Source organism: Garra rufa, chromosome 11 (genome assembly GCF_049309525.1).
Source record: "Garra rufa chromosome 11, GarRuf1.0, whole genome shotgun sequence".
NCBI classification, from domain to species: Eukaryota; Metazoa; Chordata; class Actinopteri; order Cypriniformes; family Cyprinidae; genus Garra; species Garra rufa.
This window is the reverse complement of record NC_133371.1, coordinates 34,320,729-34,344,678: the sequence shown is the minus strand read 5'-3', so window position 1 is coordinate 34,344,678 and position 23,950 is coordinate 34,320,729. Positions and strand designations below refer to the sequence as shown.

At 33.9% G+C, this 23,950-nt stretch overlaps 1 protein-coding gene across 2 annotated transcripts in view; it reads right to left on the bottom strand.

The window, feature by feature from the left end:
• btbd11b (BTB (POZ) domain containing 11b) overlaps positions 1 to 23,950 on the bottom strand; it is a 120,257-nt gene that overhangs the window by 4,677 nt on the left and 91,630 nt on the right. Inside the window, exons 3-12 of one of the 2 annotated variants that reach the window (XM_073850738.1) lie at positions 18,839 to 19,043; positions 15,863 to 16,015; positions 15,418 to 15,583; positions 12,054 to 12,143; positions 6,135 to 6,236; positions 5,789 to 5,882; positions 5,543 to 5,678; positions 5,223 to 5,443; positions 2,471 to 2,649; positions 1,362 to 1,467 (exon numbers count right to left, since the gene is read on the bottom strand). In XM_073850738.1, the coding sequence (XP_073706839.1) occupies positions 1,362 to 1,467; positions 2,471 to 2,649; positions 5,223 to 5,443; positions 5,543 to 5,678; positions 5,789 to 5,882; positions 6,135 to 6,236; positions 12,054 to 12,143; positions 15,418 to 15,583; positions 15,863 to 16,015; positions 18,839 to 19,043 (1,452 nt within the window). The remainder of the gene's footprint in view (positions 1 to 1,361; positions 1,468 to 2,470; positions 2,650 to 5,222; positions 5,444 to 5,542; positions 5,679 to 5,788; positions 5,883 to 6,134; positions 6,237 to 12,053; positions 12,144 to 15,417; positions 15,584 to 15,862; positions 16,016 to 18,838; positions 19,044 to 23,950) is intronic. The other variant, XM_073850739.1, reaches the window with a different exon arrangement.

The following is a 23,950-nucleotide window of genomic DNA, read 5'->3' as shown; positions in this document are numbered from 1 at the left end:
CTAGTGTCCGCTAACTGTCGTATGTACGCTCACTAGAGAGTGGCGTTCCAGCGTAGGATGTAGGCATAGTGTAAGCTTCGGTGAGAGAATCAGAAGTACAAAACAAAAAAACGTTGGAGGATTTCGATATAAGCCAAAAGGAGACTGGTTTTCCTTTGCTGCAAACAAAACTTGGTTCTCGCGAAACAAGCATATTCTCAGTGGAGCGTATGCTACGTCATACACTGGAACAGCGTTCTCTTGTGAACGTGAGTACGACAGTTAGCGGAAGCTAGAGATTACGGTTTATTAAGTTTTAAATATGAATATTTTTCTTACACAAATGCATTGATTCACTTCAGAAGGCCTTTATTAACCCTCCGAAGTCATGTGGACTTTTTATGATGGATTGATGCAGTTTTTTGGGCTTCAAAATCTCAACAGCCATTCACTGCCATTATAAAGCTTGAAAGAGCCAGGACATTTTGTAATATACAGCTGAAGTCAAAAGTTTACATACACCTTGCAGAATCTGCAAAATGTTAATTATTTTACCAAAATAAGAGAAAGCATACAAAATGCATGTTATTTTTTGTTTAGTACTAACTTGAATAAGATATTTCACATAAAAGACGTTTACATATAATCCACAAGAGAAAATAATAGTTGAATTTCTAAAAAAAAAAATTACCCCGTTCAAAAGTTTACATACACTTGATTCTTAATACTGTGTTGTTACCTGAAAAAAAAATCTTCAGGTCCCACAAATTCTGTTTTTCAGCATTATTGTGTATTTGAACCCTTTCCAACAATGACTGTATGATTTTGTGATCTGTCTTTTCACACTGAGGACAACTGAAGGACTCATATGCAACTATTACATAAGGTTAAAACCCTCACTGAAAATCAAGGTAAATTCAGGGGTGTAAAGTTTTGAACAGAATAAAAATATTTATATTTTTATTATTTTCTCTTGTGGACTATATATAAATGTATTTTATGTGAAATGACTTATTTGGGTCAGTACTAAATAAAAAACAGGCATTTTGTATAACTCTGGAACTCTAATTAAATTATTATACAAACAAACTGTACTTAGTGCAGTACATTCTTTATAATTTTGTTCCAGGTTCGGACTGACACGAGGGTGAGTAAATAATGACAGAATTGTAATTTTTGACTGAACTAGCTCTTCAAGCTGCATTTAAAAAATATTTTTAATAGCAGAACCACCCACAAATGACATTTTCACTTGACATTTCATTAACAAAAAGAGTGCTTGGTTTATTTCAAAATGTCAGTTTTTGTTGGTCATTGAAAAGCGTGCAGTTATTTGTGTTTTACAGAGAGCACGGCGCAACCTGATATCTGGTGCTACGTACCCAGTCTTGACGTCTGTTTCCTCTTGATCTCTGTAAGTTTGGGGATGGGATACGGCCCGTAGCACTGCGTAAATATCATGGCCAGCTGCTGACTAATCACTTCATTCTGCAAACCATGAGAAAGAATAACAGGTAAGACCCTTCTCATCAAGCCACAACACATTTTGACTCGCCCTGAGGCTGTTATAGCGCCTGGGTTTCAATGTGTGAAGGTTATGTGTATGTGTGAGCCTGCATAGCAAAACCACACCATCAATTCTTGGGAAGTATCAATGCATTGTGTTTTTTCAGGATCACTACTTTGTTACAGAGGTTATAGGAGTACGCTAAGTGCAGGAAGATTCTCAAATCCCTGACAGATCGCTCCCTCTGTGGTTTGAGCGATCAGCTTCTCTGAAAGATTGTTAGAGGTTCCTCATCAACTTGACATTTCTCTCGCCCAGCCTGCCTCTGCATCTACAAATCACCTGCTGTCAGCACAGTGCCGCTATTTCCTCTCTCTCTCTGCCGCTTTTTCTCCTGGTCTCTCTTTCTTTGTACTAACAAGCAGACACACATTATTTGTGAAGGTTGAGCAGGGAGCGGAAACTGTCAGTCATCCCTGCAGGGCTCAGAGTAAGGTTCCTTGACTCCACCATAGCTCAACCTTGACAAACACGCTCACACATACACCTACTGTAGCCACAATAGAAGGAAATCCACGTTTTTCTTTACTTCCTGGAATGTATGATCTGCTATAGAAGGAGGAGGTATAGATGTGTGAAGCAGTGGTCAGTGTCTAAGGATATTTTCTAGCACTCTAGGTTTCAAAGCAAAGCTCACTATTGCATAACACTGTGGGAGGACGTCAACAGAATGCCCAATTCAAATTATGCGAGTTTCTGCCTTCACTTCCTGTTCGTAAGAAGCAATATGTTCCCTAGGGTTCTGGACTCTATGGATTCTAAGAGAAGCAACCCATGGAAATGTTCTAGAAATTACCTGACGGGAATGAGATCATGTATCTCTGGCAAGACCAGAGGGTTGATTCCCAGAGAAAGCATATGATGTCAATTGTGGAAATTTGCACTGTCTTGGTGCATGTGTGTTTAGAATGTGTTTTTATTCACCTTGCTGGCACGCAGGATCTGGAACATGAGTGGGAGGCCGTGTGTTATGAGTTCCTCTGTGTACTCCTCCTCTTCAATAGAGCTGAACTCTTTCAGGAGACCCTGGATCAACGGCCTCCGGTGCTGAAGGAAACAAGTTCGCAGGGACTCCATCCACGTGTGCAGTGTCCAGGGCACCCCTGTTATACACAAAAACACATGACAATCACGGTTTTACTCTTTAACAATGTGAAATGTTATATGATCAGTGATTTGGAGTTGCCTTCCAGTTTTCACAAGAGTATACGCTTCCATTCAAAAGTTTTGGGTCGGCAAGATTTAAAAAAATGTTTTTGAAAGAATTTGTTAGGCTGCATTTATTTGCTCAGAAATACAGTAAAACTGAAAAATATAAAATATTACAATTTTAAACACTTTTTCAACAAAATTAAACAAAAATAACAAAATACATTTTGGATTTTAACATATTTTAAAGTGTTATTTATTTCTGTGATGCCAAGCTGAATTTTCAGCATCATTAATCTAGTCTTCAGTGTCACATGATCTTTCAGAAATCATTCTTATATGCTGATTTAGTTCCCAAGGAGCATTATTATCAATGTTGAGAACAGCTGTGCAGGTTAATATTTTTGTTGAAGCCTTGATACTTTTTTCAGGATTTTTCAATGAATAGAAAGTTCAAAAACAGCATTTATTGAAACAAAAATTATTTGAAATGTTATGATATAATTTTTAAATAATATTTTAAATCTATATTATTGTCTATGTATACTGTATACAGTTGAAGTCAAAAATTTACATACATCTAGCAGAATCTGTAAAACATTAGTTATTTTATCAAAATAATAGGGATTATACAAAATACATGTGTTTTTTATTTAGTACTGACCTGAATATAGTCCACAAGAGAAAATAATAGTTGAATTTAAAAAAATGACCCTGTTCAAAAGTTTATGAACACTTGATTCTTAATACTGTATTATTACCTGAATGATCCACAGCTGTGTTTTGTTTTTTGTTTAGTGATAGTTGTGTTATGAATTCCTTGTTTGTCCTAAACAGTTAAACAGCCCGCTGTTCTTCAGAAAAATCCTTCAGGTCTCACAAATTCTCTGGATTTTCAGCATTTTTGTGTATTTGAACCATTTCCAACAATGACTGTAAGATTTTGAGATCCATCTTTTTTCACACTGCAGACAACTGAGGGACTCATATGCAACTATTACAGAAGGTTCAAACACTCACTGATGTTCCAGAAAGAAACATGATGCATTAAGAGCCAGGGGGTGGAAACTTTTGAACAGAATGAAGATGGGTACTTTTTTCTTATTTTGCCTAAATGTCATATTTTTTTCATTTAGTACTTGCCTTCAGAAGCTACAAAGGATACTTGTATAAACATATAATACATTTTGAACCTTGAACCTTCCCCCAGAAGACAAAATAAGTTACATTTACCCTGATCTTCAAATGCAATAAGTCCCTGAATGTTAATGCATTGTTTTTCATTCTGAAGCATTAGTGAGAATTTAACCTTCTGTAATAGTTGCATGCGAGTCCCTCAGTTGTCCTCAGTGTGAAAAAATGGATCTCAAAATAATACAGTCCGTGTTGGAAAGGGTTCAAATGCACAAAAAAGGCTGAAAAACCAAAGAATTTGTGGGCCCTAAAGGATTTTGCTGATAAACAGCAGGCAGTTTAACTGTTCAGGACAAACAAGGGACTCATGAACAGCTATCACTAAACAAACAAACAAAACACAGCTGCGGATCATTCAGGTAACAACACAGTATTAAGAATCAGGTGTATGTAAACTTTAAAGTCATTTTTATAAATTCAACTATTATTTTCTCTTATAGACTATATGTAAACATCTTTTATGTGAATTATTCAGATCAGTGCTGAATAAAAAATTGCATGCATTTTGCATGATCCCTCTTATTTTGGTTAATTACCATTTTTCAGATTCTGCAAGGTGTATGTAAACATTTGACTTAAACGGTATATATGCATGCCATGTCAACAATTTTCCAGAGCACACCTCTATTAAACAAGCCATTCATTACATTAAAGCAGATATCTGATCGGAATCCACAAGTTGGTATGATTATTTAGGGTCGTCATGAAATGTCAGCAAAATACTTCGTTTAAAATTCCTCAATGGTCGTGTAAAACAACACCCTTTTTTCCTTTGTCAAAAACAGCTCTGTTCACAGTGACCCATCTCGGTGCATGCCTCTTTAAATGATAATGAGCTACTGCTCACCCCGCCCCTCTCTTCCATTTTTTGCGTATTCAGTTGCACGTTACCATCAAAAACAAAACAAATCCACTGCGTCCTCGGTGGATCTGATGTCAGGAGGAAATGAAGACACTTATGTTCACTTTTACATCTAAATACAAAACACCTGCATTGCTCACGAGATGTTGTGACTAAAGATACTCGAGCGCGGAGAAAATGGCGTACCATTGGCTGAGGGTGTAAATATGCAAATACAGGACAGTCTGCAGGAATTGTGGGCGGAGCCTGAGCAGTATGACGTAATATTGCTCATAAAATCAAAACAGCTTGATAACAGACTGTTTAGTGAATGGTTTTCTATCATTGTAAGGTGGTTGTGTCCACACACTACTAAAACACATTTATATGTGTAAAAAGTGAATTTTGCACTATATTAATTCTAACTTAAGCTATGCAAAATTCACTGTGATAGAATTATTATATTATTGTAAATGCAGAATCAGTACTGACCTAGACTTCTGATGTCCAATGTGATGTCGACATATCCGTGTTCAGAGCTGTGATACATCGCCTCTCTCAGAGCTTTGAGTTTGGCCTTCCCCGTGCGGCTTGCTTCCATCTTCAGGGAATTCCTCTCTTCCATCTCTGATCCCTCAGCTAAGATCTCCTGTAGAGACAGAACATCTGCCTTCCCTTTTTCCGACTGCGACAGAAGCTTGCAGAACACGTTCCTGCAGCACGAGGATGAGGGTGATACGATTTTGCAGTTTTATTAATAAATTACGAGACTGTGTGTGTAACCAATGCATGTGTGTGTGTGTGTGTGTTACCTGTGTCCATGCGCTGCGGCCAGGCTGTAGGAGTTCATGTCCCCGTGTGGCGCGGTAGAGATGCCGTTGCGGTACATGGTCCCAACCATGGGGTCTGCTCCTCTCTCCAAAAGCAGACTGACCAGCTCAAAGTTCCCTACAGCACACAAACTGCTGAGTCCTCTCTTGTGGCCCCGCTGGCTTATAATTCAGTAATTCGAGAAGGAAGTGGCACTGTTGTCCGGTCTGCAGTGTGAGCTTTCTTACCTGCAGCGGCAGCTAACTGCAAAGGCGTCTCAGTGTAGTTCTCCATCCCGTCCTGCAGAGAGCCCTCCACATTAGCTCCAGCGTCCAGAAGCAACTGAGATAAAAGAAAGCAGAGATTAAAAGCAATTCCTCCTCATTTGAGGAATCAGAGACAATGACAGTGAAAGAAGCAAACACATAATGGATCATAATGGCTGATCAAATGAGAGCGCACCAAGAACATTAATTCATGCAGACAAGGCTTTCAGGAGAAAACTGATGCATACGCTACAGAAATTTTATCCTGACTCAGTTGTTTTGGCTTGAAATTTTGCAGAAAGGTTGGGCAGGAGAAAGAGGTCACTACCTGCACCACGGGGATGTGCTGGTGAAGTACAGCGAAGGTGAGAGGCGTGGCCTGCCGGGTCTCTGGGAAGACTGAGGGGTACTTTTGCACTGTGTTTGGCACCTACGGGAGGTACAGGGGACAGAGCAGGGCACAAATGAGAGAGATGGAGACCTTTAAAAACCTGTCCTGGGAAAAGCACAGAGACGCTGCGCTCAGCTAAAAATATGGAGATAAGAGAGGATCTTTGGGCTTTTTGCCTTGTCATAGGAGCTGCCTGTTTAAAAGTTTGGAATCAGTATGATTTTTAATGTTTTTTTAAGTCTCGTTAGTATCAAAAATACAGGGAAATTTTAAATTTTCTGAAATAATATTGCAATTTAAAAGTTTAGGTTTTAATATGCTTTAAAATATAATTTATTCCTGTGAAGCAGCGCTGAATTTTCTTCAGTCTTTTCTCTAGTTTTCAGTGTCACATGATCCTTTAGAAATCATTCTAATATGCTGATTCATTAAGTATGTTGGAAACAGTTGTGCTGCTTAAATTTTATGGAACTTGTAATATGTTTTTCAGGATTCTTTGTTAAATAAAAAGTTAAAAATAAACAGTGTTTATTCAAAACAATTTTTTGTTACTATATAGAGTATTATTTAAAAGCTTGGGGTCAGTACATTTTTTCTTTCTTTTTGTTTTTAAAAGATATTATATTTTTATTCAGCAAGGATGTGTTAAAGGAGAACTCCGGTGTGATTTTGACCTGAAGTGTATTGAATCATGATACCGAGTGTGAACGTACCTTGCATATCTCATCTCGGTTTGTGTCCAGCTGTCCGAAATCTGGGGTCAGTTAGCCGATGCTCACAACAGGTTGTCAGTGAGAGTCAACAGGGCATCGGAATAGCCATGTAAATAAATCACTGTTTCACGCCATTTACGAGGCACAAAGTAGCTCCACACTTCATTGGTAGACTTCCAAGGGCCCTGACATTTAAAACGAGACATTGAGAACTCAGAAAAAGCACCGGTAGTTTATTTACAAGTAGATTTATACAGACATTTTCCACCAGGAACAGACCGGTCGCCGCCATCTTAAATGTAGTCACGATAAGTCGAGTGTCGAGCACGAAGGAAACTACAACCTGATACGTTGATAACCTGATAAATTCCTTGGTGCTCGACACTCGACTTATCGTGACTAAGTTCAGGATGGCGGCGACCGGATTTTCTTTTCCAGGTACTGTCTGTATAAATCTTCTTGTAAATAAATTACCGGTGCTTTTTCTGAGTTCTCAATGTCTCGTTTTAAATGTCAGGGCCCTTGGAAGTCTACCAATGAAGTGTGGAGCTACTTTGTGCCTCGTAAATGGCGTAAAAAAGTGATTTATTTACATGGCTATTCCGATGCCCTGTTGACTCTCACTGACAACCTGTTGTGAGCATCGGCTAACTGACCCCAGATTTCGGACAGCTGGACACAAACCGAGATGAGATATGCAAGGTACGTTCACACTCGGTATCATGATTTTAATACAATTTAGGTCAAAATCACACCGGAGTTCTCCTTTAAATGGATAAAAAGTGATAGTAAAGACTTGTACTGTTAGAAAAGATTTCTATTTTGGATAAATGCTGTTCTTTTTAACTTTGTATTCATCAAAGAATCCTAAAAAAAAGTATCACAGGTTCCAAACAATATTTGGCAGCACAACTGTCAGCATAAATCAGCATATCTGAATGATTTCTAAGGCTGATTCCAAAGCTGATGACTCAGCTTTGCATCACAGAAATAAATGATATTTTAAAGTGTATTAAAACAGGAAACCAATATTAGAAATTGCAATAATATTTTACAATATTACAGTTTTTTCAGTATTTTAATCAAATAAATACAGCCTTGATGGATGAGCTTAGGAGAGTCAAAAACATTAAAAAACATAAAAAATCTTACTGATCCCAAACTTTTGAAATGCAGTATATATATATATATATATATGTGTGTGTGTGACCCTGGACCACAAAACCAGTCTTAAGTCGCTGGGGTATATTTGTAGCAATAGCCAAAAATACATTGCATGGGTCAAAATTTTTGATTTTTCTTTTATGCCAAAAATCATTAAGAAATTAAGTAAAGTTCATGTTCCAAGAAGATTTTTGTAAAATTCCTACTGTAAACATATCAAAATGTAATTTTTGATTTGTAATATGCATTGTTAAGAACCTAATTTGGACAACTTTAAAGGTGATTTTCTCAGTCTTTTAGATTTTTTTGCATCCTCAGATTTCTGATTTCAAATAGATGTATCTCAGGCAAATATTGTCCTATCCTAATAAACCATACATCAATAGAAAGCTTATTTATTGAGCTTTCATGTGATGTATAAATCTCAGTTTTGTCAAATTTAACCTTATGACTGGTTTTGTGGTCCAGGGTCACATATATATATATATATATATATACACACACACACACACACACACACACACACACACACAGTATATGCCATTCAAAGATTTTGGGTCATAAGAAATGGCTACTTTTATTCAGTATAAATGCATTAAATTGATCAAAAGTGACAGTACAGACATTTATAATGTTGCGAAAGATTTCTATTTTAAATAAATGCCAGATTTGTATGCAGCAAATAATCCTGAAAATGTTTATGTTACCACAAATCATTAAGCAACTATTTTCTAAATTAATAATAAACTAAAAAACAAAACAAAATAAACATTAAGCATTAATTAAATCTTAATTTTTTTTTTCAGATTTATGAATTGCAGATTTATTTAATTAATACTGAAACAATAGTGAAATTCTGAATTCTGAACTGAATAATCCTTACATATTTGATTTGAACAATCCTTAAATCAATTATTCAATTAAAATGCGTTAGGATTATTCAATTCAATTTTACTATTATTTTACTCTAAATTAAATAGCCTAAATCTGAAAAATTAAGCAGCAGAACTATTTTCCACATTGATAATAAAAGTAAAATAATATTTTTAAAGATTTACCCAATTTTAATTAATAGTAAAATCCCATTAAACGGAATTGAATAATCCTTACGTATTCCAAATTAACATTTGAACAATCCTTAATCAATTATATTATTCAATTCAATTTGACAGAATTTTACTATTGATTAAATTGCATAAATCTGCTTAATAAGAAAAATAGGCTTAATAAGAATAAGAAATGTTTCAACTTTCAAGCATCAGAAATACCATAATATTTTGTTACAAGACCTACTAAAATACATTGATATTATTTTCAATTCATTAATTACAAAAACAAATTACATTAGCTTTTTAATTCAATATATCACTACAAATATAATGCTGATAATATAATTTGTGTATTAGGGCTGTCAAAATATCAGATTTTTCACTACACGATTATCGTGGCTTCAAAAAATTTATGAAACGTTATATATAGTGATATCTATAGAAATCTTGAAAAACTAAAAATGATCATAATAATAAATAAATAAATCATGCTATCAGCCAAATTAATCTTTATGTATTTCTTTTTTTTTTTTTTGACCAACGAATCACCCAATGAATTTGTGTCAACCATTGCACACAAAAGGAACCATTACACAAAAAAGACTTAAATGCTAACATTTGTAATTTAGCACAATGTCAAAGTAGACCAATTTATGAGAATAACTACATATTTTTACTCCAAATTTAAATATGACCGTGATCATCCAGTATATAATAGTATAGTATATAATACCAGTGTATCACAACATCCCAATGTGTGAATTAATGTATATTATAATTACATATTTTTATTTCTAGTATTTTACTCGAATTTTTGTTAACACCAGCACCATATTATGAAATATTCTTGCAATTCAAAAGAACAGATTTTTATTTTAATATATTTAAAAAATATAATTTATTTCTGTGATGCAAAGCTGAATTTTTATCAGTCTTCAGTGTCACATCATCCTTCAGAAATCATTCTAATATACTGATTTATTACTTTTAATGATCAATGTTGGAAACAATTGTGATGCTTAATATTTTTTTGGAACCTGTGATACTTTTTCAGGATTCTTTGATAAATAAAAAGTTAAAAGAACAGCATTTATTCAAAATGGAAATCTTTTCTAACAATATAAGTCTTTACAATCACTTTTTATCAATTTAACACATCCTTGCTAAATAAAAGTATGAATTTCTTTCAAAAAGAGAAAGAAAGAAAAAAAGTACTGACCCCAAACTTTGAACAAGGTGTTTACTGTTACAAAAGTTTTCTATTTTAAATACAGTGCCTTGCAAAAGTATTCATTTTTTTCACATTTTGTTTTGTTGCAGCATTAGGTTAAATTGCTTTAAATTACTTTTTTCCCCACATCAATCTACACTTCCTACTCCATAATGGCAAAGCAAAAAATAGGTTTTTAACATTTGTGCAAATTTACTAAAAATAAAAAAGATCCCGTTGCATAAGTATTCATACCCTTTTCTGGGACACTCGAAATTTAGCTCAGGAGCATTCATATTGCTTCTAGATGTTACTACACTTCGAGTGGAGTTAAACTGTGGCAAATTCATTTGAATGAGTATGATTTAGAAAGGCACACACCTCTCAGAAAAGGTCTAACAGCTGAAAATGCATATCAGAGCAAAAACCAAGTCCTGAGGTCAAGATAACTGCCTGTAGAGCTCAGTGACAGACTTGCGTTAAGGCAATGATCTAGGGAAGAGTTCAGAAAAAAAATCTGCTGCATTGAAGGTTCACAGAAGCATTATCCATAATGGAAGACGATTGGAACAACTAGGACTCTAGAAAATGTCTGCCAGCCCCCATCCAAGCTGACAGAGCTTGAGAGGTGAAAAGGTGAGGCAAAGAATGGCAGATAATTGCCAAATGCAGATGTGCAAAGCTTGTCACATCAGACCCAAAAAGACTTGAGGCTGTAAAGGTGCTTCAACTATTTAATGAGTTATGCAATGTACTTATTTCAGTGTTTTATTTTTAATAAATGTGTACAATTTGCAAATCTGGTTTTTGCTTTGTCATTATTATGGTGTATGGAGTGTAAATTGATGTGGGGAAAAACTAATTTAAAGCAGTTTAACATAATGCTGCAACAAAACAAAATGTGAAAAAAATGAGTATGAATACTTTTGCAAGGCACTGTAAATGCTGTTCTTTTTAACGTTTTATTAATCAAAGAATCCTGAAAAAAAGTATCACAGATCACAGATAACACTGAAAATAAATCAGCATATTTGAATGATTTCTGAAGGATTATGTGACACTGATTATAACTGAGTTATAATGCTAAAAATTCAGCTTTGCATCACAAGAATAAATTAGATTTTAAAGTATATTAAAATAGAAAACCACAATTTTAAATTGTATTTACATTTCACAATATATCCTTCAAAAAGCATTACAAATCATACTGATCCCATACTTTTGTGTGGCAGTGTATGTTTTGACAGTAACAAACACGTCCGTCAAATTTCCTAGAAAATAGGTGTAGGGCTTTGTGAGAGAGAAAAACAACACCTGATTCATAGCAAACGTCAATGAACTTTTCACATTTTTATGACACAGTTGTAAACAATATTATTTCCCTGCTATACAACTGACTGACTTGCGCTGATATCTCTGAGGCATGTTTTAGCAAGCTAGAAATAGCGACAAACACAGAGCGTGTATATTAGTGAGAAATCTGTCTTTGCTAGGCTTCTAGGGCTGAGTTTGGCAGAACAGCACCCAGTGACAGTGACTTCCAAAAAAAAAACTGCAGAAATCTACCCAGACAAATCCCTCATGGGCATGCAAAGCAGTCTGAGTTTTCTCCTGTCATACCACAACACAGAAAACACAAACACTACGTATGAAACTACGTGACAGGGAGGATGGGTGTACAGATTATGTATAAGAACACAGCTGAGATGTAGTCACAAACCTCACTGTTGATGTCAGCTCCTGCGTCTAGCAGCATCTGAACCATGGCTTCATCACCGCGGACACACGCGTACATCAGAGGGGTCATGCCCTGGAAAACATACAAAAGACCAGTCACATTGAGCATAGGCTAGAAATATCATGGGAATACAACTTGACAATATGCAGCATTTCATTTGAATACATTGCTCTATTTTATTTAAACACTGAAATAGTCTTCTTGTGTTGATAGGAACCAATCTCCTGGAGAGCCATAACGTTACTCAAATCGAGAGATGGAAAATCCGATAACAAGTGAATTAGCTAAGAAACAAAGGTAATGGCAAATGTTTCCACTCCCTGAGGTCAATAACGGAGCAAAGTAATCAGTGAAAGCTCACTGGTGTGTTTCTAAAAGCTGGCTCTGATTAGTACGGTCAACCGTTAAACACTGTGAATCTTAAGGGGAACCTGCTGTGCAAATCTGGTTGTTTCCTTCTGGGCTTCCATAAATGGAAAATATAGCAATGTGTGCAAGCATTTATAGTCTGGAGCCTATCGACTAATGCATTCATTTTTATTTAGTTGCTTTTGTCTGTTTAAAGTGACTTATTGTACATTTTTGCACCTGGAGGTGCACCTGCAAGGGAATATTCAGGTTACAAGACCAGGCCAAAACCAGCACAAACTGATTCACAGGGGTTTTTAATGCCCCAGAACTTTTTTATTTTTTTGAGGAAAAAATAGTTTAGGGTTTTTAAGTTTTTGTGATTATTTTATTCTATTCAAAATTACCATTACCATTTTTTATTCTATTACACTTACCATTTTTTGCATATTATAAATGTTTTTTTGCATTCACATTCAAAATTGTATTTAATTCTGCTGTGGACAATTATATTAATTAAAATTAGATGAATTATGATTATTTTATTCTATACAAAACCCACATTTTTAAAAGAAACATTTCTCAAATTTAATTAATCTCAGTAAAAGTGCAAGTAAACTATTAGTAAAGAAACATAATATTACACTTTTTTTGCATTCACATTTAAAATTTGATTGAATTCTGTTGGACAATATAATAATTTTATATAAATTGTGATTATTTTTTTCTTTTCAAAGCACGTGTTTTTAAAAGACAACAATTCTCAAATTAAATTAATCTCAGTAAAAATACAAGTAAAAAATATTTGTAAAGATATATAATATCACACGTAACATTTTTCTTGCATATTATAATTTTTTGCATTAACATTCAAAATTTGATTTAATTCTGCTGCACAATTAAAATAAATTTAAATAAACGGATCATTTTATTCTATTCAAAGCACACATTTATATAAAAAACTATTTATATTAATTAGATTAATTGTGATAATTTTATTTAAGAACACATTTTTAAACGAAAACAAATGTAATTAATCTCAGGAAAAGAACACCAAAAAATATTTGTAAATATATATAATATCAAACTTAATATTTTTCCTACAGATTATAATTTTTTTAATATAAGAAAATATGCAGCTTCCATTTTCCTTCCAAATATTAGGGATTACATTCTGAATTAATTTGATCCAAAATACACTAAAAATAGTAATATTGTGAAATATAATAAGAGTTTAAATTAACTGTTTTGCATTTCAATATATTTTAAAATTGCACTGCAAAAAAGGCTTATTTTACGTATTTTTATCTTGTTTCTAGTCAAAATATCTGAAAATTCTTAAATTAGTATGCATTTACTAGATGAGCAAAATGGCATAAAGATTTAATCTTGTTTTAAGCTAAAGCTATTTTAAGCAAACTGCACTTAATTTTTTGTTTTTTCCCCTAGAAACAAGACTAAATATCTTATGTCATTTTGCCTATTTAGTAAATGCATCTTAATTTAAGAATTTTTAGATATTTTGACTAGAAACAAGACAAAAATACTAAGTAAGATACGACTTTTTGTTCCTTATTACTGCAATAGCAAAAGCTGAATTTGCAATTTAACATTTTGGGAAAACCATGATAATTTTTTTCTTTATATAAAATCTTATATAAAAATGAACAAAAAATGAATTTTCAAAAGCCGTTACACCAGTCTTTTGTGCCACATGATACTTCAGAAATCATTTTAATATGCTGATTTAGTGCTCAAGGAACATTTCTCATTATAATCGGTTGGAAAAAGTTGTGTAATATTTTTATTAAAGCCTTGATTCATTTTTTTCAGGATTTTTCGATGCATAAAAAGTTCAAAAACAGCATTTATGATGAAAAGAAAATTCAAAAACATAATTTATTGGAAACAGAAATTTATTTAAAATTGTATAACGTTTAATATATAATATTTTAAATTTATAATATTTTATATGATTAATGTCTTTTAACTGTCACTTTTGGTTAATATAATACACCCTTGCTTAAAGGAACACTTTTTTTGGAAATAGGCTCATTCTCCAACTCCTCCCGAGTTAATAAGTTGAGTTTTACCGTTTTGAAATCCATTCAGCCGTTCTCCTGTTCTGGTGATATCACTTTTAGCATAGCTTAGCATAGATCATTGAATCCTATTAGACCAATAGCATCACGTTCAAAAATGACCAACGAGTTTCGATATTTGTCCTATTTAAAACTTGACTCTTATGTAGTTATATTGTCTAAGACTAAGACCGGCAGAAAATGTAAAGATGTGATTTGCTAGGCCAATAAGATTAGGAACTACACTCCCATTCCGGCGTAATAGTCAAGGAAGTTTACTGCCGTAACATGGCCGAAGCAGGCGCAGTAATATCACACAGTACATTGCAGCACAACGTGATCAACTGCATGCACAGGGAGCATTCCTCGTTGGAAGTTACATAGCTGGGAACTCATTTCGGGGGCTGCGTGATATTACTGCCATCGATATTTCCGGCAACAAACTTCCTTGACAAATATCGAAACTCATTGGTTATTTTTGAACGCGATGCTATTGGTCTAATAGGATTCAATGATCTATGCTAAGCTATGCTAAAAGTGATATCGCCAGAACAGGAGAACGGCTTCAAAACGGTAAAACTCAACTTATTAACTCGGGGGGAGTTGGAGAATGAGCCTATTTCCAAAAAAAGTGGAGTGTTCCTTTAATAAAAGTATAAATTGTGTGTGTGTGTATATATATATATATATATATATATATATATATTCTTTCTGTAAAAAAAAATCATACTGAACTTTTAAATGGAAGTGTATATTTCAGCAATGGGGCTCTCACACAAAGGAATCATGATATTTGACATTTTTTTTCACCAAAAGATGATAAAACCCCTACATTGCCATACTGTTAAATAAAAAATAATGGCAAATATTGTATTTGTGTGCATGACCATGTCTGTTTACATAGCAATCATTCGAACCTGTTCGCTCATACTGTTGATTCCACCAGGTCCTAGTAAGTTGATGGCCTGGTTGACGAGATCAGTGCGGCCGCAGTTCAGCATGCGGAAGCCCAGGTCCTGCAGAAACTTGGCCTCAGTAGAGGCAGCGTCCAGCTTACGTGACACGCAGAAACAGTCATCCGTCCTGCGGCAGACATACAAAAGCATCTTTCTAATGTCCTAACCCTCTGAAAAAAAAACTGAGTCACATATTCCAAGTGAAACACTCATCTATGGGCAAACCTGTCATTACAACACTCAGCCTAATAGCTATAAAACAGCAGTTAAAGTGCGGCGCACGCCTCATGTTGGGTGGACTGAGCTTGTTTTCCCTGTACAGACTGTTTATGAGCCATTTTCATTTCACTCATGATGGGTAGCAATATCTGGTAGCTGGATGTTAATTTAATGGCAGCATGCTTACTTCAGCTGGCGGGGTTCACAATCCACCCCGGGCAGCAGGAGTCTGGCCGCTTGCCGAACATCATCGCTATCCACTGAAAAGCTGCGGCGGTGCTCTGCATGTGCCAAAGCTACTCTGATCCACTCCATCAGAGGAGGCAGTACGAGAAACGGCCTGCAGGAGGAGACAAAACAATTAGGTTATTTTACAAATACATGTTATATGTTATTTTGGTATTATTTATAATTATTGTATCGCTTAATATGTTAAATTTGCTTTATTTTTATATTTTCAGTTTTCATTTTAATTTTAGTAAAAAAAAAATGTTTCTACAAAGTTAAAACAATTTTTTTCCAGTTTTAGATGCATGTCAGTACTTTTAGTTAGCTGCTGAGGCAACATTTTAATTTTTTTAGTTTTTCATCTCATATTTATATTTTATTTATTTCAGCTTTATTTAAATTAACAAAAGGAGACCAAATGATTGTTATTTAACAAACACATATTATTTGTCTTTACTAATGTTATTTTGGTGTTTTATTATTATTATTATTGTATCAATTAATATGTGAAATTAGCTTTATTTTTTATATTTTTTTAGTTTTTATTTTAAGTTTAGTTTAAAAAAATATTTCAACATTTTTTAACATTTAACATTAACATTTTGCATTTCAGTAATTACTTTTAGTTAGCTACTGAGGCAACATTTCTATTTTTTATATAATATTTATATTTTATTTATTTTAGCTTTATTTAAATTAAAAGGAGACAAAATGATTATTATTTAACAAACACATATTATTTGTCTTTACTAATGTTATTTTGGTGTTTTATTATTATTATTATTGTATCAATTAATATGTGAAATTAGCTTTATTTTTATATTTTTTTAGTTTTTATTTTAAGTTTAGTTTAAAAAATATTTTAAATAAAAAAAAAATTTGTCCAGTTTTAGTTGCATTTCAGTAATAACTTTTAGTTAGCTACCTAGGCAACATTTCTATTTTTTTCCTCTCTTTTTTTCTATTAGTTTTTAATCTAATATTTATATTTTACTTATTTCAGCTTTATTTAAATTAACAAAAGGAGACAAAATGATTGTTATTTAACAAATATATATTATTTGTTATTATTTGTTTTTACTAATGCATTTTTATTTTTTATTATTATTATTGTATTGATTAATATGTTAAATTAGCTTTGTTTTTATTTTTTCAGTCTTTATTTTTTACTTCTAATTTTAGTCATTTGCTTTTATGATTTTTTAAAAGAAATTTTTCTAAATAGTTTTTTATATATATATATTTTTGACCAGTTTTAGCTGCATTTCAATACTTTTAGTTAGCTGCCAAGGCAAAATATCTAATTTTTGTTTAGATTATCATCTAAAATTTATAGTTTATTTTTTATTTCAGCTTTATTTAAAATTAATAAATAAGACAAAATGAGTATGTTATTTAAAAAAAAAATTGTCTTTACTAATGTTATTTTGGTATTATTTATTATTAATGTATCTCTTAATATGTTAAATTAGCTGCATTTTTTATATTTTTTAGGCTTCATTTTAATTTTAGTTTAATTTGAGTCATTTTCCTTTTGTGCTTGTGTTTTAAAAATGTTTCTAAAAAGTTTTTAATTTTTTTTGCATGTTAAATTAGCTTTATTTTCATATTCTTATATTTTCCGTTTTCATTTTAGTTTAATTTTGTCATTTTGCTTTTATGTTTAAAAAATGTTTCTAAAGATTTTTTCTATATATTTTGTCCATTTTTTTATTTCAGAAATTACTTTTAATTAGTCGCTAAGGCAACATTTCTAATTTTAGTTTAATTTTTCATCTAATATTTACATTTTATTTATTTTAGCTTTATTTAAAAAAAGGAAGACAAAATGATTAAGTTATTTAACAAATACATGTTATTTGTCTTTATCAATGCTATTTTGGTATTATTTACTATTATTTTTTTGAATAATGTTAAATTAGCTTTATTTTTATATTTTCATTTTAATTTCAGTTTAATTTTGCTTTTGTGTTTTAAAAATAAGTCTAAATAGTTTCCCCCCAGTTTTAGTTAGCTGCCAAGGCAAAATTTCAAAATTTAGTTTAGTTTTTTTTTTATTAAAGATTTATATTTTATTTATTTCAGCTTTATTTAAATTAACAAAATATAATAATAATAAATATTTAATTAATAAAAATGTACAATTTACAATCTCCTACCGAGGCTGCATTTATTTAATAAAAATACAGTAAACAGTAAATATATGTATATGTATACAGTACATGTTTAAAAATAAATTTAAGACTTATTTCAACATTTTAAAATAATTAAAAAATTTAAATAAAAAATAAAATTTCAAAACTTATTTTAGCCAAGGCTTCTAATTATTGTTTAAATTATGTTTTTCATCTAATATTTATATCAGATTATATCAGCTTTATTCTAGTTAACAAAAATAGTTTTAGTCAGCAATAACATCACTGATCTTTAAATACTTAAATCTCTGAGAGACAAAAGCTTGATTTAATCTCACAGCAACTGATTTAATATCAGCTCAACTAACAAACGCCGTTTTTATGACCTTGAAAGATATAATTTTTTAATTTGGTTTCTAAGCCAAATCTTATTAGCATCTGAGCAACACAATGTAACCTGAGAATATTATTCACACCAAACAAGATTAACATTTAGCAGACAAGTCAACCCATAAATGCTTACTTATTTAATATCTTTGAAAACAACTCTAACATAATTTTCAGATCAGAACAGATTCAGGAAGTGCTTAATCAACTCTTCATTTATTTATAACGTGCCTGCATTTCATTGCATTGCCTTTGCCTTGCAGTCTGTTGCACTCTATTTCACATTTACACTCCTCTGCATTTCATCATATTACAGTGTCAAGCTGAATAAACGACTACTTGGCTTAGGGTAAGCACCTTGAGCGACTGCATCAATCCAAAAAAATACCCAGTCACAGTGGAAGTTCCCTCACCTCTCGTTCTGCAAGGTGACTTTGGAGGGCTCTACGTTGGGGTTCTCCCACTCCATCTGAGGGCAGTGCATGAAGTAGCAGAGTGTATATAAAGCCTCGGGCTCCCAGTGGATCAGGCTGCTCTTCTGAGGGAGCGGAGTGCCGTTGCTGTGGTTCTTTATGCTCAGAGGCTGGAGGTGGTGCATGGCTCTGGACACTAAATCACCTGTCGGGGCACAAGAGACCTTTGGTTTGTGGGGAATGATGTAAATGGTGAAGGACAGTACTGTCGTCGCATTGATGTTACAGCATAAAAAATTAGCAGCTCTGTCAATCTTCCTCTGCCAGTCAGCTGTTTGCAGGTCCTCGGCAGCACGTTTGTCAGTAATGAAATTCTCGGGCAGTCCAACAAACTGAATATTACACAAAGCGGTTATGTCATTTTGCCATAGTACACCTGTCAGGATTCTGTCAGGATGGATTTTTGATAATTAAAAAATGTATAAATCACTCATTTTTCTAAAGAAACATTGTCCTACAGCAACGCCAACAGGTAAAGTCACAGTGAGAGTCCGCATCTCGCTTACCTCCCCTGAGCCCACTGAGTTTTAACAGACCTCCTAAAGCGTGCAGTGAGTTTGTTGGGGGGTAATTGAAAATGAATGGGGGAAAGTTATGTAAGAGAAGGCAATGCCTCAATCGCAATATGATTGGATATGATTGGTTATGTTGGGCTTTGATTGGATTATGCGATAAATCGCGCTGTGTGCGTGCATGTGCATGAAATGTTTGCAAATTCAGTCTAAATCAACAATATAACGGTTTTAATGGGAAGACTTTTTACATCAAAATAAGACTTAAAATGGTCTGAAAACAAATTCTGTGGGAGTTTTTAGTGAGTAAACAGCTTGGTGAAACTTAAAGTAAATACTTGCCTGAAAAGTCCGCACTTGCCTGAGATACAGTTGAAGTCAAAAGTTTACATACACCTTGCAGAATCTGCAAAATGTTAATTATTTTATCAAAATAAGAGGGATTATACAAAATGCATGTTATTTTTTAAAGATATTTCACATAAAAGACATTTGCATATAGTCCACAAGAGAGTATAATAGCTGAATTTATAAAATTGGCTCTGTTCAAAAGCTTACATACACTTGATTCTGACTTGATTCATGAGTTCCTTGTTTTTCCTGAACAGTTAAACTGCCTGCTGTTCTTTAGAAAAATCCTACAGGTCGCACAAATTCTTTGGTTTTTCAACATTTTTGTGTATTTGAACCCTTAACTGTTCTCAATGTGAACTTACCTTTCATAGCTCATCTCGGCTTGTCCCCTGCACTCCGAAATCTGGCGCTAGTTAGCCGATGCTAACAACAGGTTGTCGTTGAGGGTGCCTCGGGCATCGGACTAGCCATGTAAATAAATCACTGTTTTACACCATTTACGAGGCACAAAGTAGCTCCACACTTCATTGGTAGACTTCCAAGGGCCCTGACATTTAAAACGAGACATTGAGAACTTTGAAAAAGCACTGGTAGTTTATTTACAAGAAGATTTATACACACAGTACCTTCAGGAAATTTACCATTCGCCGCCATCTTGAATTTAGTCACGATAAGTCAAGTGACGAGCAGGAAGGAAACTACAACCTGATAAGTCACGTACTCGCGTTACTTTTGGACTGGAGTTAGTGCAGACAGCTGGCAATTGCAAGGATGTCAGATGATGAAGCTACTGAGTTTTATGAAGTAGTAGTTTAGTTTCCTTCCTGCTCCTCACTCGACTTATCGTGACTAATTTCAAGACGGCAGAACTGTAAATTTCCTGAAGGTACTGTCTGTATAAATCTTCTTGTAAATAAACTACCAGTGCTTCTCAATGTCTCATTTTAAATGTCAGGGCCCTTGGAAGTCTACCAATGAAGTGTGGAGCTACTTTGTGCCTCGTAAATGGTGTAAAACAGTGATTTATTTACATGGCAAGTCCGATGCCCGAGGCACCCTCAACGACAATCTGTTGTTAGCATCGGGTAACTAGCGCCAGATTTCGGAGTGCAGGGGACAAGCCGAGATGAGCTATGAAAAGTAAGTTCACACTCGGTATCATGATTCATTACACTTTAGGTCAATATCACACCGGACTTCTCCTTTAAATTTACCCTGATCTTCAAATTCAAAAAGTTTTCACCCCCCTTAATGCATTGTGTTTCCATCTGAAGCATCAGTGAGAGTTTGAACCTTCTGTAATAGTTGCATATGAGTCCCTCAGTTGTCCTCAGTGTGAAAAGCTGCATTTTAAAATCATACAGTCATTGCTGGAAAGGGTTCAAATACACAGAAATGCTGAAAAACCAAATAGTGAGACCTGAAGGATTTTGCTGAAGAACAGCAGACAGTTTAACTGTTCAGGACCAAAAAACAAAAAAAACAAAAAACACAGCTGTGGATCATTCAGGTACTGTAACAACACAGAATTATGAATCAAGTGTATGTAAACTTTTGACTCAATTCAACTATTATTTTCTCTTCTGGACTATATGTAAACATCTTTTATGTAAAATATCTTATTCAGGTCAGTACTTAATAAAAAATAACATGCACTGTGTATGATCCGGCCCTCTTATTTTGCTAAAATAATTACCATTTTGCAGATCCTGCAAGATTTATGTAAACCTTTGACATCAACTGTACAGTGATCTTCTAACAATTTGCGCATGTCTGCATGAGAAGTTTTGTAAAGAGCAAACGATCTGATGTATTCTGTTGAACACCAAAGATGAAAAATGTCACAAACCTCTTTTCAAACAAGGTCACACAAAGCTCCGCATTCATTACACAGGACATTAAACACTCTCCCTCTCGTTCTAATGACTATTGCCTTTCACATGTGAAACTTTCAGGTCATCTACGGTCTTATTTAGTCCACGAGACCTAATTCTTCTGAATGCGTTCAACTGAGCCGCACTGTGTTTGGTACAGTCAATAATACACTCTGAAAGGAATGCAGGGAAACAGCCTCATCTATTGCTCTGCAACTTAAAGGACTGCAGCGCTCGCACTTGCTCTCTCTAGAACATTTCACATCTCTGTTACTCCAATGAATTAACAAGGCCGCCTGTGCGAGATGAGCATTCATTTAGAGAAATAAATAGCTTGTTTAACTGTTGGAATTCCTCAGCCAAGGCTGCAGATTTGATGAAATAGCCAACCTGATCTCACAAGAAAATGCAGCTAAGGTGGTGATTTCGCATGAATTCATACAAAAATGTGTGTTTTTTTTAGAAAAAAAACTTAAAGGTTCGCCTCTAACCCAACCCTTAAAGCGATAGTTAACCCAAAAATGAAAATTGTGGTTCCAAACCTGTAAGACCTTCGTTCATCTTCAAAACACAAATTAAAATATTTCTGTCGTTCCAAATCTGTAAAACCTTTGTTCATCTTCAGATCACAAATAAATAATTTTTTGATGAAATCCGAGAGCTTTCTGACCCTGCATAGACAGCAACACAACTGATACATTCAAGGCCCAGAAAGTAAGTGAGGATATTGTTAAAATAGTCCAGTTGACATCAGTGGTTCCTCTGTAATGTAATGAAGCTACGAGAATAGCTTTTGTGCACAAAGAAAACAAAAATGACAACTTTATTCAACTATATCTTCTCTTTGTGTCACAAGAGTACCACGATGGGTCAGAAAGCTCTCGGATTTCATCAAAAAACATCTTAATTTGTGTTCTGAAGATAAACAAAGGTCTGGTTTGGAAGGACATGAGGGTGAGTAATTAATGACAGAATTTTCATTCTTGGATAAACTATTCCTTTAAACATAACTGTCACTGGGGCATAAGTGGATCGTACAAAAACATACAAATGAGAATCTAATTTCAATGTATGGACACAAACAGCTGACTTCTTATGGGATTGGAACACCATGAGCCTGAGTAAATAATGACAGAATAAACTAAGAATGCAGGCATTGTATAGCGGGAATACTGATGAGTTTGAGCGGAAGCTATGTGGACTATCTGACAACGGAGGCCAAAGATATGCACTGTAATTACACACAATAATTACAGGATTATGCGGAATACATTATCAGCAGCCGTGGCAGTTACACGCAGGAAACAATAAAGCGCAAGAATACACCTGTCAGCAGAGAAACCCACAGCGTTAGCAGTCGGAGGTGGTGGCAGGAGGCTCTCGAGAGGAGGAGAGGGGCTGGAAGCCACCTGGGGCACTTCTGTGACCGACACTCATCTCTTATTCATGATAGCGTGTGACATTTCCTCAAGTCAGAGGGGCAGCGGAGGAACTGACTGAGAGATATGCTCAAGATTAACCAGCTAAACAAACACAGTCATGGCAAAAGGTCTTCGTCTATTAGTCATGACTGTAAACCTCATTACCAGGAGAGGCAATCATCTGCAGGTACTGTAGGGTATTCGTATAGATACGTATGGCAATGTAAGATAACAACACTTGCTTGCTTGAGCGTCTTGGGTTAAATTTGATACTCTCATCCGTAACAGCAGAGAAGGTGCCCTTCATCAGCAGACGTTGGGAATGGAGGATGGAGAATAGTGTTTTACTGTGAAAACTGAGCAGAATCGATTGGCTGTCCTCCCTGAACCACGACATAAATTATCAAGGAAAGGCTATGAGAAAGGCAGGTGCTCTGCTTGGCTTTATGTAACAGAACTGATTTTTATATTTTGAACTGTCAGACTGGGATTAATTGGATTAACTGTAGTTGTTTTATTTAAAATGGCTGGAAAATTGCAAGTCATGGGTGTAACATCATAATCGTATCCCAAATTAAAAAAGAAAGGAATATTTCTTGGCTTTCTTAATCATTGCTAATAATTAATCATATTTTTAATTATTAAACTTATAAAATATTGCATTTAATTATGAATTATTTTCTTAAAAAACGAATTAAAATTAAAGTTTAAATTTAAAAAGCACACAGTTAATGCAAGAAAATCATATTCGTACATACAGATACAGATATATGAACTAAATATACAGTGTCTATTTTAAATAAATATATAATATAACCAAATGAAAGCAAAACTCAAATGGTACTAAATATGTATTATGTAAAGTTATGTTATTGTAAATGTGTTATATTA